Source organism: Molossus molossus, unplaced genomic scaffold (assembly GCF_014108415.1).
Source record: "Molossus molossus isolate mMolMol1 unplaced genomic scaffold, mMolMol1.p scaffold_m16_p_4, whole genome shotgun sequence".
NCBI classification, from domain to species: Eukaryota; Metazoa; Chordata; class Mammalia; order Chiroptera; family Molossidae; genus Molossus; species Molossus molossus.
In genome coordinates this window covers 65,638,644-65,654,817 of record NW_023425377.1, presented here as the reverse complement: position 1 = coordinate 65,654,817, position 16,174 = coordinate 65,638,644, and the positions used below count along the sequence as shown (strand labels likewise).

The 16,174-nt window shown below is 55.0% G+C and overlaps 1 protein-coding gene across 1 annotated transcript; it reads right to left on the bottom strand.

Moving 5' to 3' along the window:
- Positions 1-486: 486 nt before the first annotated feature.
- On the bottom strand, positions 487-15,656 carry ATP13A1 (ATPase 13A1). The gene is made up of 26 exons (XM_036240250.1): positions 15,266-15,656; positions 12,953-13,042; positions 12,657-12,847; positions 10,866-10,938; positions 10,528-10,683; positions 10,376-10,445; positions 10,193-10,299; positions 9,609-9,738; positions 9,427-9,482; positions 8,755-8,881; positions 8,543-8,680; positions 8,345-8,465; positions 7,825-7,982; positions 7,294-7,469; positions 7,104-7,214; positions 5,759-5,884; positions 4,972-5,080; positions 3,415-3,614; positions 3,244-3,340; positions 2,430-2,590; positions 2,245-2,359; positions 1,968-2,164; positions 1,436-1,578; positions 1,140-1,251; positions 911-1,054; positions 487-825 (listed from the first exon to the last, which is right to left on the bottom strand). The coding sequence occupies exons 1-26, from the start codon at positions 15,650-15,652 to the stop codon at positions 715-717; spliced, it is 3,606 nt and encodes a 1,201-aa protein (XP_036096143.1). The 5' UTR covers positions 15,653-15,656; the 3' UTR covers positions 487-714.
- Between the last annotated feature and the right edge of the window lie 518 nt (positions 15,657-16,174).

Genomic DNA, 16,174 nt, shown 5'->3' with positions numbered 1-16,174 from the left:
CATGCTGCCTACTCTGACATTTCTGAGTTGCAGTGAGTGAGCACCCTTTAAAAGTATGAGGGCAGAGCCAGGCTGCTGGATAAGTCTGGCTGTGACTGAGATGGCAACAGCACCTAAATGGCTCAGGACCTCAGGACCCCAACCTGAGTCAGTATTCTAATATGGACTGAATTTCCTCACATCTAAGACACCACAGGGGGACGGCATGGTTATTTTGCATGCTACTGAAAAGGGAAAAATGCCATAGATTCTAATACTCCAGTCAGTGCCTGACGTGTGAAAACAGGAAGCTGAAATATGGGGTGCTTGTTAAACCAGGAAATATGCAGAGCTCTGCTGGAAGCTCAGCCCACGCAAGCCCTGACTGTTGCAGAGAGTGTCTTAACAACCTCACACAGCTCTCTGGGAGGGTGCCAGGACCTTCCTTGGTGAACACCCAGCCTCCCAGTGACCCCTTGTGTGTACAAACAGAGGTGGAGACAGGGCTTTTTAAAATTGTGGGTGCTGTTTTATTTACCAAAGGTGCTGGGCTGGGGGCTGGTTCTGTCAGCCAGGCCCGTAGATGGCCATGGGGTGGGGGGTGGGGGTTCCAGCTCAGTCCTGGTGGGCAAGGCTGGGCCGGCCTTGCAGTACGGGCAGTGTTCCCTCCTGGGGCCCACATGGGGCCCCTGCCCGGCAGTAGCAGGGTGGGCAGTGGGTGCTGGCACTGCTGTCTCAGGAAGGCACTTTCAGCTTTGGGGTCCCCAGGAAGAACTGCAGGACGCGGTCGGCCAGGAGTGCCAGACAGAAGTCAAGGATCAGGACCTGGGCGATGACCAGCTTGAACTGCAGGGCAAGGAGCAACGATGAGCTGGGGGTCTGCTGATGGGCCCAGGTCAAGTCCTGGGGCCACATCCACAGGGACACTCACCTCCACAGGGATGTCCACAAGGCCAAACTGGCTGTTGAAGTCAGGTGAGGAACCGAGGAGCAGGCCTATAATGGCTAGGAGTGACACAGCCAGGCTCCACACCAGAGGCTTGTTCTCAGGCAGGCTCTCCATGAAGGGTGGGCCCTGTGGGGACAGAGAGATGAATACTTGTGTATTGTGGGGGGCAGGTGGATGGGCAGGGCATGCTTGGGCTAGGGCTGGAGCTCACCTTGTAGTTGATGGCAAAGGTGGCCATCTGCATGGCCATGGCCATGATATACACAGTGCTGTTGACCAGGCTTGGCTCAAACTCCTTGTAGAGGTCCACAAACTGTTCCTGCCTGCAGGATGCATGGGGGTGAGGGAACTTCTGTGACTCCCACTGCCCCTGCACACAGCCAAGGCCCTGCCTGGCCCTGGTTGCCCCAGGCCAATGCCCGCACCTGTATAGTCCTCCCACCTCCCACTATAGGGATGCTGGCTCTTCTGGGTGCCCCGTGTAACTACTACTGGGGCGGCACTCACTTATCAGGGCTCCGGGCCTGGGCCTCGCTGTATAGGTAGACAAGACTTAGGAAGTGTACGCAGAACTGGAGCAGGACTGTGAGGATGGTGTACAGGTTGAAGATGTTGGGCAGGGGCCGCTCTCGGGACAGGGTCTTGAGGGGCTGCAGTGGTGGGGGAGGGAGGGCATGGGCAAGTTGTCCAAGACCAGTGCCCTGGGTCACCTACCCACCATGCCTCCTGTAGGCCAGGTGCAGAGAGCAGTCACCACATCCTGCAGTCATGGGTTGGCACCAGCATCCAGAGCCCCGCTTGCCTGTGGACAGTGCTGGGGCCCAAGTTGTGCTACTTGGAAGAGCCCCAGAGGGCTCTCCCCTCCCCCCACCACTCCCCATCTGTAATGTGGGGATGACAGCTCCCACCCTAAGGACTGCTGTGAGAAAGAAAAAGATAACATCTGGCAGCACTTCTAACAAGGCCTGCCCTGCTGGCCCAAGTGTCTCTTGCCATGAATAAGGCAGGAGTCATTGCTTTGCCTGGGGTCCCAGCCCACCTTGGAGCGGGAGATGAAGAGGAAGCAGCCAGCTAGCAGCAGCCCCTGCAGTGTGGCCTGGAAGTCGCTGAACTTGACACCCTCCAGGTAGAGGACACTCTGACTGTAGGCCAGGATGAGGGCATTGAGCGCCAGTATCTTGAACATCTGTAGTGTGGTTACGAGCGTGCATCGGCCCTGCTTGATCACGTGGCAGACTGCATGGATAGGGGAGGCAGGTGTGAGTATGGATGGCATGCAGGACTGGCAGAGGGACAGGACAGGTGACAGGACTCACTGCACTGAATGGATGAGAGCTTGGAGGTGAAAGGCGCCGCGATGCTGGCGTCCCCCAGCTTCACGATGGGTGTGCTCTCATCCTCGAGGTCCCGTAGCACCTGGCTTAGGCGGTCCTATGGGGTGGATGGCAGTGGGTGAGACCTGGACACAAGGGGGTGTTAGCGCTCCCCTCCTAAGACTCACCCTCTGGGAGGTGGGATGCTCCTCTGGGGGTGGGAACCCCAACCTCTGCTTGGCTGCCCTGGAAGTGGCCCTGACATTGCTGTTGCTCAGGACGGGGCTGTCTCGGGGCCGCCGCTTCCGCTCGACAACCCGCTCCGGGGCATTGGCCAGGAGTGCCACACCTGGGGTTGGGGGTATGTGTGTGTCAGAATCCAGGGGAGCCCACTGGCCCCAGGCCAGAGTGGGCTGTCTGCTCAATGCCAAGATGGAGCCACAAGCCTCAGAGTCAAACCTCCCCACTTCACTGGACCTTCCCAAAGAGTACCTCAGAGAGCATTATCTTACTTTCTATAAACTACTTAAAAATAAAAACCAAGTCCCCCAAAGCATGTAACACTAAATAGGTCAAAACTAACTGAATTCCAAAGAAGTTTACTGCCAAGGATCAAAATTCTAAGAGGTAAATAATACTCAATAAATGTAGTCAACAAGTGAAGCAGGTAAGTATGTTCTGTCGATAGAGATCCGAGGCTGTGAACTGCTGACAAGTGTTTCAGTTCGTTGTTTGTCCCAACTGTTCTCTCACCCCTTGGTCTCTGTGCTTGCATGGTGCCCAGGAGGTCTGAGCAAACTAAGTCGCATTTGCCCCACAGTGCATCCCTGGCTCCCCAAACTTTCCCTGTGGTCCAAGGCACACTGTTCCTTAGATACCTGTACCCTTTCTGCCCTTGGATCCCTGATCCTATTGGCCCCACCCTACCCCCTCATTGCCTCCTTCATGCTGAGCCCTGACTGGTAGAACAATAAAGGAATAGCTTTTGCCTGTGGGGCTCACCCACGTCGGCGTGCTTCAGGGCACCCACGTCATTGGTGCCGTCCCCACACATGAGAGTCACGTAGCCCAGCTCCTTCAGGCTGGTGATAACAAACTCCTGTGTGGGCAAAGGACCAAGTGAGAGCTGTGTACCACCTCAGGGCCCTGCCTGCCCGTCACCCCCACACTCACCTTCTGTTTGGGGGCCACGCGAGCAAACACTTGCACATGGGGGATGAGGCGTAGCAGCTGCTGGGGATCCTTGGCCTGCAGGTGGGCCAAGCCATCGCCCGTGAGGCATAGGGCATGCTCTAGGGCCAGTGCCTTTGGGGAGCCTTGGACCAGGGGTAGCACGATGCTGCCGTCGATGGAGCACCACTTGCAAGGTCGACCTGAAGGGCCAGTGCCCAGGGTCAAGGATAGAGCTCAACTGCCCAGGCAGACCCATCACACAGACTCAACATGCCTGGTCCTAGTCTCTCCTCTCTGGAGCATCATCTTGACCCCTACCCTTCCATACCCCTCCCAAGCCTCATCTACACACCTGCACCTTGGACTGCTGACTACCCTATAAAGGTTAATCCCCCAAAACAGATGGGGGGGGGGGTGTGTGTCCCAGAACCCAGGGCTTGAGACCATGGGAAGGGGGCAAATTCCAACCCAGGCATACCCCAAACTGATTCCCTTACTAGCCCCACCCTTGTGGCCTGCCTGAAACTCCACTCTCCTAGGGCTGGAGTACTCGAGTCACTTCCTCTTGCCAGCTGGCTGGATTACTAGCTCTCCTGGCACTGGATGGCTCACCCTGGACTGTCTTGGTTGGGCAGGAAACTAACCTCCACCTGGCTCTTGTTGTTGCCCTTTTATTATAGCAGCTTCACTTGCCAATCAACAACCCTGACAGCCACCTCTGGGCTGCCTGCTCACAATCCCTGGGACCAGCAGTGCAGACTGGGAGAATGTCAGGTTTCAGAAGCTGCCCTGGCTGGGCCTTACCAACACCCTCCCCTGGCTTGTAGCCCTGTGACACCACTGGTGCATGTTACTCCCTAGCCAGGTCCTGCAGCAGGCATCATCCTTTAGCATCTGACAAACCCCACCCCACAAGCCAGCAAGTGCTGGGGCTGGAAGGGCTTCTCGATTGGTCTGACTCTGGGGGACCATTTGTAGCCAATTGAGTGATCAGTTTTTTTGGTCATTCAGGAGTGGCCAGCAGCTGGAGTCAGACCATCCAGGTTCAAATGCTTAGTCACAGGAACACCAAGTAACCTGAGTGGGTGGGTTCAAGTCTCTCTGTTTCATTGTCTATAAAGCTGAGTGACAACAGCTAATCCAGATGGCTTTCTCTTGCGTGGCATGGGGATGGAAAGCCCTCCTGCGTAGGGTGAAGGAACAGTGTGGCAAATATACACCAAGCCCTCTGTCTAGGGCCTGGCCATGCTGAGCACCAGCACTAGCAGTTGCTGAGCTTGGGAATGGGGTATACTCGCTGTGCACAGGCAGCCTGTCAGGCCCAGGGTGGGTGTGACGATATGAAATGTGAAATGGTGTGACTGTAATCAACTGCCTTGAGAGTATAAGTCATCACTGATCTCGGAGGCAGTGACTGCCCTCATGCTGTTAGACACGAGTGGAGCTCCTTAGCCAGATGGCCTGAGGAACAAGGCTGTGATCCAGGCCTGTGTCACCAGGACAGAAGATGTTTGTGGACTCAGGGTCCCTCTAGCCCCCAGGCACTCAGGGTCTCACCTTTCTCCGTGGGAGGCTGCAGGATCAGCGTGTGTGCCTTTTCAATGAAGTGTAGTTCCTGGGCCACATGGCAGGCAGTGAGTGGGTTGTCACCGGTGATCATGACCACCTAGAGAGAGGGGCAAAGGTTCAGTGGGGCAGAACTCCAGCCTGGAGACCTGGTGCCTGAGTCCCCTCTAAGGAAGGCCACAGAGGGAGGTCTTGGCCTCCTACTAGGGGCTAGTCTTCCAAGACCACAATATGTCCCCATCTGGGGATGTTTTGTAAAAATAACACATGTATGTTTGTCTTTCTGAGAACATCCATACCTTTCCTTTACAGGATAAACTATGAACCAGCTTTTGGTTTGGACCTTCTTGGCTTGGTTGCTGCCTAAGAGGTTGGGTGTGGGGAGGGTGGGAATCAAATGCTCCAGCCTCCCAGTATATAGCTGGTGAGGCCTGCTGAGTGCTAGGTGGGGACTGATCATGTTACCATCCTCTGAGACTGCTCACTTACCTCCTATACTCTAAACTGCATCCCGAATCCCAAATTAGGTAACACAAACCACCAGGATGAACAGACTAAAGCCACTGAGACAGACAAACGTGACCTGTCTGGTTATTGCTTCCACACCCTCTACCCAGCCTCAACCTCCCAGAGATTCTGCAGGCCCCAGGAAGTACCCACTTGCCCCACCGAAGGTGGAAGTGTCCTCTGCTGCCACATCCTCCTCACTGTAAGGAGGAGCCAAGACCCACTCGCCCACCTGCCTGAGGAGCCTGGTGTGAGAGCCCAGCAGCCATACCCGGTGGGAGGCATTCTGGATCTCCCGGATTACAGCCTTAGAATCAGCCTTGAGTGGGCAGGAGACCACAATGAAGCCGACGAACTTGAGGTTGCACTCCAAGGCCTCCCGCTTGAGCTCCCGGGCCTGTGAACAAACATGGTGTGCTCTCACAATCATGATCCCCCCTAATTTCTCAAGCTTCAACAATGTGCTGGGTGGGGAGGTCAGAGAAGGGCTTGTCCTCTCTTGTCACACAGGGGCTTGGTAACGGCTGGGTGGTCCCCACCCCCAATGTTGCTTCTATTCCCTGATGTGGACATGGCATATTGTCACGGAGGTCTTGTGTCTCAGCTTCTGTTAGTAACTGTTCCTTGTTAACCACCCTGCACGTGCTCACCCTCTACCTCATCCCAGAAGCCAAAAAATGCCCACACTCGTGAAGCTTGTTGTCTGCTGGGGGAGGCATGTAATAAATACAATCAGAGTCAGAGTACTGAGTGCCATGGGACAGATAAAGCAGGAGAGAACAGGGCAGGAAGGGTCAGGGGTGGCTCTGAGGGGGCAGGGTGATCAGGCATCCATTCTGGAAGGATCTCTTGTCTACTGGGTGCAAAAGGCCTGGATGGAAGCCATGGTAGAAGCAGGTAAAGGAGTGTTGGCAGTGGAGGTGGGAGAAGAGCTGATGGGATGTGGGGGTATGACTGAGAGTTGAGAAATGTCCACAAACCATGCAGTAACCAGGTGCCTGAGCTGGGCAGGGGTAGAGCTACACTGGAGATGATAGTACAACATATCTCCTGATGTTTCCTGAGGGTGTGTAAATACCCTTGGGTATGGGGGTAGGAAGCTGGGTAGAAGCAGCCCTAGGCTCCAGGATAAGATGGGGTCCTACGGAGGCAGGGCACCATGGAGAAGGGACCCAGGACTGAGTACCACCTGGAATCTCTCTAGTTTTTTTTTTTTATCCTCACCTGAGGACATTTTTCCATTTTTGTTCAGATAAGAGTGGGAGGGACAGAGAGGAAGAGAGAGAAAGAGAGAGAGAGAGAGAAAGAGAAACATTGATGTGAAAGGGACACATCAAGTGGCTGCCACCCGCATGACCAACCAGGGCAAGGGACAAACTGCAACCGAGGTACGCGCCCTTAGCGGGAACTGAACCAGGGTCTCTCTGGTCCGCAGGCCAACGCTCTAACCGCTGAGCCAAACCAGCCAGGGCCCACCTAGAATCTCTGAAGGTAGAGGCCGGAGAGGAGGAAGATGAAATCATGCCTGCTCATAGGGGCACTGTGAAGACACCAGATGATGCGAACGTGTGTGGAAGGTGGGGAGAGGCTGGCAGGTGGGGAGCCTGGGCCCTTACCTGCTGGTGGGTGAGATGCCCCAGCTCCTTGTACCCTAGAGCCAAGACGCGGGCTCCTTCCCGGGAAATCTCCGTGTGGATGTGGTGATAGTTGGGTGGGCACTGGGCGAACTGCAGGGAACGCAGGAGGACGTCACCGACCACTTTGCACTGACCTCCCCCCTGAACCTGATGGGCGTGCTCAGCTCACCATAGAGTGCAGGGTTTCAGGGGCCCCCTTCACAGCCGCGATGTAGCAGAGGTCAGTGGAGCCCAGCTTCTCATAGGAGGCGAGCACGGACATTCGCTTTAGGGCACTGGCAAAATGAAAGCGCTGGTGAATTTTCAGCCCCTGAGTTTTAATACTTCGGGGGAATACTTTCTCATCTGGAAACAAATAAGTACGAGTCCTGAGGGCCTTCGCTCCAAAGAGGCAGCCAGGCCCCCACCTGCCCCTCTTTCCTCCCCCCATCCCCAGACCCAAGGCTTGTGGGCTCCTGGCTCCAGGGAGTAAGAGCTGGGAGACCTGGGCTTAGAGGACCCTGCCCCGTAACTTTGGATGGGTTGGGTTCCAACCCAGGGGGACACCCAAGGGTGTGAAATGCCCCAGGTTAGAGGTGCCTGTACCCACCCGCCACCCTGAGTTAGATACACAGTTGTCTCTGAGGGGTCTGGCTTGCCTGTCCGGGGGCGTGAGAGCTGACAGTGTGTTAGCATTGGGCCCAAGACTCCAGCCCCTCACCTTTAGTCAGTGTCCAGTCCACGGCTGTCAGCATGGCCTTCTCCAGGGGGTCACCCACCAAGGTGCCATCATCCAGCTGCATTAGGGAGTGGCATGAGGCCAGGGCCCGGTGGGTTTCTACAGGGATGTTGGACACGGGAGTCACCTCCTTTCCATCTCTGCAAGGAAGGGGAACAGCTGGTTATAGGGTGGAGGGACCCCTGGGAATTGCCAGCTAGGAGGAGGGATGGGCCCCTATACTCCATGCTAATCACTTCAGGGGCAGCAGGGTGTCGATTTGGTCCTTGTGACACCTGTACTTGTCTCACGGATGCCCCCAGAGGTCATATGGCTGCTTGGAGCCCAAGGTGATTGCCATGACGCTGTCACTCACACTGAGACTGCACAGGAAGCCCCCTGAGTAGGGTCTCTGACAGGCCCTCACTTTAGGGGCTTGGGTGTGCAGCTCTCAGGCCTCTGAGCTCTCAGAAAGACCTCTGCTGCTGGCTGGGTACCTCTCGGCCTAGGACTCTATGCTCACCTGAGTCCAGCCACACCACGCACCACCAGGCTGTCGCTGGTCAAGGTCCCTGTCTTGTCGAAGCAGCACACTTCCACCTTGCCGGCGAAGGGAATCCGGAAGGGTTCTGTACAGTACATGTCTGCAAGGTGGAGAAAGGGTCAGGGGTCCTGTCAGGCCCCAGCCCCCTGGCACCCCAGTTCTGCCCCAGGTACTCACAGAGCTTGGCCAGGGCGATGAGAGAGGTGTTGACAGCCAAAGACAACTCGATGGGCAGTTCAGGGGGCACTACTGATGTGAGGATCAGTGTGCATTCCAGAAATAGCTTATAGCGGTTCCGGCTGGGATCCTTGGTGCCTATGGAGACAGGGCCTGCCAGCCTGGGGTGGTGGGCATGGACTCAACAGACAGGCGGAGAACGTGGCACTCACCTTCAATCCATACATAGGCAGCTGCCGCGATGGCAAAGACAAGGAGAAAGAGGATGAAGACGAAGGTCTCCAGGTTGTTTGCAGTCACTCTCTTGACCCCAAAGAGGATTGTGCGTAGCAGCTTACCCTAGAAGGACGGAGTCAGAGGCCTTTCCTGGGGGTGGGAGTGGTGGCTTCCCCTGCTTGAGGGCATCAGGGCCAGATCCTCCCTCAGCTGACAGAGAGCACCAGCCCCAGGCCCATCAGTGAGTCCTGCAACCCACCATGCAGATGTTCCAGGGACCACATGGCTACATGGGCAGCTGCAACTCAACCAAGAGATACGGAGAACAGTGGCCAAGGCCTGGAGATGGGGGTAGGGTATCTGGAAGGAGGTCTGGCCATCACCTCTATCAGGCAGTCTTCTTGATGCTTTAATTTTATGGGCTCAACTCTGTTCAAGACCCCAAAAACATATGGCAACAGGTGGTCTGCTGTCTATTCCTCACCAGACCCTCAGCTAGGGAAAGCAGGCTTGGTCTTGGGCTTGCCTCCACATGGCCTCTGGCCCAGTATCTGCTGCCAGAGTGAGCCTGTGGGGTGGACGTTCTGGGGTCTAAAAGGGACGCTGTCTCTTGTGTCCACCACTTGCCATGGGGCCCACCCTCCCCAGAGTTAGGCAAGATGCCCTACCTGAGATGTGTTGAATCCAGTCCTTAGGACATAGGCCACACACCCACTGTCAACCGCTGTGGAAACAAGCAGAGCCAGTGTCATTCGCATCTTTTTGTCTGGACTCTCTCATGGCCAAACAGACACGGAAGGGGTGGAGAGGTGGGGTCAGAACAACCCTCAGAAATCCCCAAGGCACCTACGCTTCAGGCCTGTTGTGGCCTTCTGTGGGGGGATGTGTTGCACCACCTTGGTGCCCCCAAAGATGACATGGAGCCGGGAGTCGGCCTGCAGGTCCAGCACCCGGTCAGAGCTGAGATCTTCAATGGGCTCCTGGGGAGAAGGGGAGGAAAGTGACGCTGACAGTCAGTCCCATCTCAGCCTCCTTCTCTCTGAAGAGCTGAACCGTGGGGCTGGAGGAGCCTACCTGCTCCTCACTGGGCCCAGCGAATCTCACTAGGGACAGAGGCCCCACGTGTCTTCTCTCTAGCTGCATGTTCATTTACTCCCTGTGGCTCTGCACCTGGCCTCTCCCAGAAATCATACCCTCCCCATTTCTCTCAGTCCACCTCAGTCTGATATCTGCACCTGGATGTACCAATGCTCTGGGACTCTCCTCTCCTCTCCCTGCTTCCCTCTGTCCAGGGCACTGAGATCAGCAGCTCTGTTCAGATGCTACACCCACTCTGCCTCCTCCAGACTCCTGGGACAGGATTCCATCCTTCTTTTGGCTGGTGGCTCCTCCAACAATATACCTGAGTGGACTGAGGACTCCCTTTCCCCGCACCTTCATCTGTGGCACTGACTCCCCTGTAAGCATGGCCTCGTCCACAATGCAGCGGCCCCGAAGCAGCAGCACATCGCATGGTACCAGGTTATCCTGCGGTGAGCGACCTGTGAAGTAGCACCAGAGGGTCAGGCAGAAGCCAAGACTAAGTAGCCACAAGGGAGAAACAGAACTGGGCCTCACCAATGGAGACAATGTCCCCAGGAACAATCTCGTCACTGGCGATGGGTCTCCACTTGCGGCTTCGGTAGACCTGAGTGGGATGGGGTATGGTCAGCTCTGGGAACGCACCTGCACCAGGCCCACCAAGACCTCTGGGACCCTGCTGGCCACACCTGGATTGTATGGGGCTTGTTGCCCATCTTCCGGATCTCGGACATGTTGCGCATCTGCTGCTGCACCAGGGAGGCCTCGAAGGCCACCAGCATGGAGAGCGTGAAGACGCTGTAGTACCAGTACTCATCTAGGCACCAGAGCCCCACGCAGAACACCTGCCCCGAGAACGTAATGAGGATGTCTGCTGAGGACTGGATGTACACTGAGGGCCATTTCAGCCATGGACTCTGACTCATTAGGACAAAGAAGTTTGAGGGTTTGGTGTTGGACACAGGTCATTCTGGCTGTGAAAGCCCTAAAGAATGAGGTGGGAGAAGGGCTGGAGTTGCTGTTTTACCTGGAACACAAAGAAAGGTGCTGTGGCTCTCTCCTTGAACAGCTCTGAGAAGTCAGGCACCACCATCTCGGCCCTGCAAGAAACCAGACCCAAGGCTTGTTCATGGTGGGAAGCCTTGGAGGCCTCATCCCGACACCTCTACCTGGAGGCACTGAAGACCTCCTCAGGAAATGAGAAACCCTGGCAAGCTTCTAGATGGGATGCTCCATTCAACTGTGGCTGCACTCCCCAACTGGGGCAGGCACGCTGATTGCCCCAGCACTATGCTCTGCAGAACCCAGATGAAGGTTCTGAATTGGCAAAAAGCTCTTTAAGCAGCACCCCCAGCCCTGAGTGAGGGCTGGTGAAATGAGAATCCATCATCTGGTCAGCAGACAAAGCAAGAAGAGAAAAAAATCTCTGACTGGGACAGGAGCCCTGAAGCTGAAGTTGCACAGAGGAGGCCCAGCAGCCAGATGCCTTTGAACTCCCTGAGGCCTGAAATACAATGCCTTAGCACACTGCACTCTGGAGAGGGGAGGTTCGGAGCCAGGATTTCCCCCAAATTCCCTGAATAGAAGCCTTAGGAATGTAATGAAGGGGTGATGAGGGAGCACCAAGGCTGTGTTCTGCACAGTCAGCCCTCGTTTATCGCAGTTAATCAGTTCCAGACTCTACTGTGATAAATGAATTTCCCGATGTAGGATTCTTTATTTACTATACCATCATCCACTGCCACTTCGCACTTTGACTTTCACGGCGTGATAGAGTGAAGCCACGAAAGTCGAAGCGTGAAGTGGCGACGGATGACTGTAGCTTGGTGTGCAGGGTTCCCGAACGTGGTCCATGATAAAGAAACCACAGTGGCCCAAGTGTGATAAAAATAAATGAAACCCACCCTGAATTCTGTCTGCTGCCTTTAAAGGAGTCAGGACCTGAGGTGTGGTGAAGGGCGGGGAGTAGTCAACATTTCTTATAAGTCTTCCTATTAGATTGACAGTGTGGTAAACAATTAAGTCTGGAAAGAATTCCCTAGAGATTCTGAGGGTCAGGATGATTATTATAGTGGCCAGGATTGGGGCTCTGAAGTTCAGCCTTGCCCTTTCCCAGGCACGTGTCAGCACTGGCACTTTTGGTGAAGATTAAAGGAGAAAGTGTGTGCAGAGCACCTGCCATTCTAGCTGGTACAAATAAGAGCAATCCTAATCACTGACTTCTTTTTTATTAAACATATGTTTTCATTGATTTTTTTTTTTTAGAGAGAAACAGAAACATTGATGTGAGAGAGAAATATCAATCTGCTGCCCCCTGTACACCCCCTCCTGGTGATAAAGCCTGCAACCTGGGCATGTGCCCTGACTGGGAATCAAACTGGGACCTCTCAGTCCATTAGATGACACTCAATCCATTGAGCCACACCAGCCGGGCTTATCACAATTCTTTAAGTGCCAGGATATATATGAGGCGATCGGCAAGAAATTACATTTAAAGAATTTAAAGTAAATTGGGGAGTAACAAAAACAAGATGAGGATGGCCATGGGCCAAGCTCCCCAGGAAGGGAGCCTGGCTGAGAGATCTCCAGGAGGTTCCTGTCAGGAGACAAGTTCAGGGGAGACTAGACTGGAAAACATTTCTTGAAGGGGGCTACTTTTACCTAGGATTCCTCCATCCCACTTCTCAGGAACCCTGACCAGGAGTGTGAAGAGGCAGAAACAGGAAAGGGGCCACCAGTTGGGAGTGTACAGCCTATGACCACAGGCAGAGGCCCAGCCCCGTCAGCAGGAGGGACATATGGGGATACCAGGACTCACTTGTTACTCCCAAACTTCTTCTCTGCTGCTCGGATCTCTGAGTCCTCCTGAAACCCTCTACTGCTCTGGTAGTAAGAGAAGGTGTTTCTCACAGGAAAGGCCACGGGGAGGAAGCGCTTCTTCTCCTGGGCATCATAGGAATACTTGATCTTCTGGAATTCAAAGGACAGCACTTCCTGCCCATCTTCGCCCTGTGGGAGAAGGCTTGTCTGTGGCAGAGGCCCCTGAGGTGGGATGTCAGTGCCTGGGAATCTCACCCAAGTCCTGCATTGGGCAGCCTGGCAGGTGGTCCCTACCTCATCTCGGTGCAGGGCCACGAGCTCAGTGGAGCCATTGTTGGGGGTCGGGACCACCTTCACGAAGGTCGCTTTGCTGGGATCATATTCCTATGAGAGGCAAAGTGATGCTGCTGAACCCTTCTCAACCCCCACTGTAGGAAAAATACTGTCAGGCAGAAGGTACACTCTTGATCCATGTAAACCAAATCCATGTCACAGCCCACCTGGTCTACTGCTGCTTCGTTTCCTCCCCCCACCCCATTACTATTCTTGCTGTGCTCTCCAGTGACGCTGGAGGCTCATCCTTGATTCAGCTAAGGGTCTTGGCATGTGCTGTTCTTTCTGTCTGGGACATGTGGTCATACAGCTTTCAGGTCTTTACTCAAATGTCGTCTTCTCAGGAGGCCACACTTGAATGCCCCATATGAAGTTCCATCACTACGTTCCTATTCCATTTCTATTTTCTCTTTTTGGTATTGACTGCTGAGTACAAGTCTCCCCCACTAACACCATGAATGCAATAGGTTTTGTCTGTTTCCTCAGCACTAAGAGGTGGAAGCACCAAATGGAGCTCAATTAGCACTCCGTCAGTCATGAGCTGCATCCATCCCACTGCTGCTCTGCCAGTGTGTTTGAGCGAGAAAGGGTGTCACAGCAGTGACAATGACAAACAAGGCCCTGCCCCTCAGAGAGTTCACAGGTAATGGAAACAGACAGAAAACAACAAACACATATCTATCTACGAACTCAGGTAATGTCATGGAAGATAAATGCTACATGTGCCAGCCCTATACCAGAAGCTTTGCAGATGTTTCTCCCCCACACCATGTTTCTTCTCACAATGGCACCCTGAGGTAGGTGTTACAGTTCTCATTTTACAAAAGGGGAAAATGAAACCCAGAGAGCAGAAGCTCCAGTGTCTGAGATCTCTGAGGTAAACTCAGACCTATCTGTTCTAATCCCACAGCTGCTTAGCTCCTTGTTCTCCATCCCTGGAAAGGAACTTGTCTCACTTTTTTTTTAATCCTCACCCGAGGACATTTTTCCATTTTTGTTCAGATAAAGCGGGAGGGAGAGAGAGGAAGAGAGAGAGAGAGAGAGAAACATCGACCTGAAAGGGACACATGGAGTGGCTGCCTCCTGCACAAACCCAACTGGGGCCAGGGACAAACTGCTACTGAGGTATGTGCCCTTACTGAGAACCGAACCCAGGTCTCTCTTGACTGCGGGCTGACGCTCTAACTGCTGAGCCAAACCGGCCAGGGAGGAACTTGTCACACTTTTAAGCTGCAGGCCAAAAGGCAGCTGGAAGTTTGGGGAGAGTGTGTCAAACTCTCCCCTAATCTCCTTCCATTTTTCTATCCCTTGCTGGGATCTTGCACTGTACTGACTTGAATCTACCAAGCCCTAAAGTTTGAGCCCCTCCCCTGGAATAAGGCTTGTTGGATAAGGGAGATTACACTTTCAAAAGAGAAAGAGTATTCAGTCCACATTCAAAGTCAAAGATGGAGGCTCCTGTCTCTTTCTGTAGTCCTTGGTGCTGTTCCCTTTCCTCTTTTTTCAGCAGACACACACCTGGGATCAGAGTGGAGGCTGGCTGGAGGTGGACCTCTTCACCCATCGCTCCAAACCTGCTGTTGTCATCTGAGACAGGGCAGAGGATAACAACTGCTGACCCAGGGCAGCTCTCACTCATCCATATCTTGGGGATAAAGGTCACATCCTGACAGCGTCCATACTATCATCACCCTCATCTTGCTCCCAAACAGTTAAACCACTTGCTCACAAATAGCTCCTTGTTCCTTTTAAACGCTATTAACTGCATTTCAAGCTCGTTTTGGTTGCAGTACCAGAGGCCTCTGCGCAATGGACAGCAGGACCGATGTTCAGTTTTCAAACCAAACTTCACAGACAGGAAAACCCACCCCGTAGTAGACGTCTAGCCTTACATTTTGAAAACCAAGGTGGGAGGCAGACGACAATGAAGGGCTGTTTCCAAGAGAAACAGCCGAATACTCGCTGGGATGGGAGCCATCAAACAGCGACATATGTTGGGCCCTGTGCTGTGCTTTTTACAGGTATTGCCTTATGGAATCCAGTGACCACACCGGGGAGGAATCCCAAAGAAAGGAAGTAAACTGTGCCAGGGTCGCACAGCAAGAAAGTAGTGGGACCAAAATTATGCAAGCGCTCAAGGATATAGGGCGCCGCACGGGACCCAGGCCCAGCAGATGGGTGGCCCGGGCCGGATGTGCATGGACAGGAACGCCGTAGCCGAGACCCGCCGCGAGAGCCGACACTGTGGAGATCGGGCTCGGCCCACGCACTTACCGGGGTGCAGGTGAGCGCGCAGTGAGCGTGCACGGACCAATGCCCCGAGAGGACGGTGAGCGCGTGCGCGAGGCAGATAGTAGCAAGCGCGAACAGCGCAGCCTCGGGGATCTCCGCCCAGCTGCTGCCCCAGCCCCAGCAGCCGGCGGCCGAGGCGCCCAGCCAGGCCGGATAGAGCAGCCCGGCGAACGGCAGCACCGTGAGGCGCCGCAGTAGCGACAGTCGCCGGTATGGCCACACGGCGGAGACCAGTTCGTCGCCATTCTCTATGAGCGCCGGCCCGGCGGCAAGGAGCGTGCGAGGCTGTGGCACAGGCTTGGGCTGTCCGCCAGGCCGAGCCCCACAAGGCCGGGCGCCGCAAGGTAGCGCATTGCCCACAGCCGCCATCTTTCCCAGCGCCGCGCTCGCTTCCGGGCAGAGGCCCCGCCTCACTTTCGAGTTTTCCTTCCGGTGAACCCTGGGCGCCGCCAAGGCAGTCGGGAGTAAGAGCCAGGGCGACGTAAGCGGCGGGGTCCAGAAGTGGCTATTGAGAGTGCCGCAGCACAGATTTGGCGGGAAGGAGAGGCAGGGCGCCGCCATGACAGAGAGGATAGGAAAGGGCTGGGGCGCCTTCCGGCCCTGCCGCCCTGACTGAGACCGGAAAAGATGAGGCAAGGAGAGCTGGGTGCCAACCGGACAACCTGACCGGAAGCGGCCGTCCCTCCTTGGTGACTTGCAGGAACACAAGCCTGTCTGGGTAACGAGCCAGGGGAGAAGCTTGGACGTTAGGAGGCGGGGCCAGTCAGGGAAGTCCTCGGGTTCGGGGAGCGGGGGTCCAGAGGTGCGGAAGTGGACGGATTTGTTATGAGGGCGGAGCTTGTGGTGGGTGGGTCCCAGGTTGGTCACCTGGGATGCGGAGGTCCCTCTCTT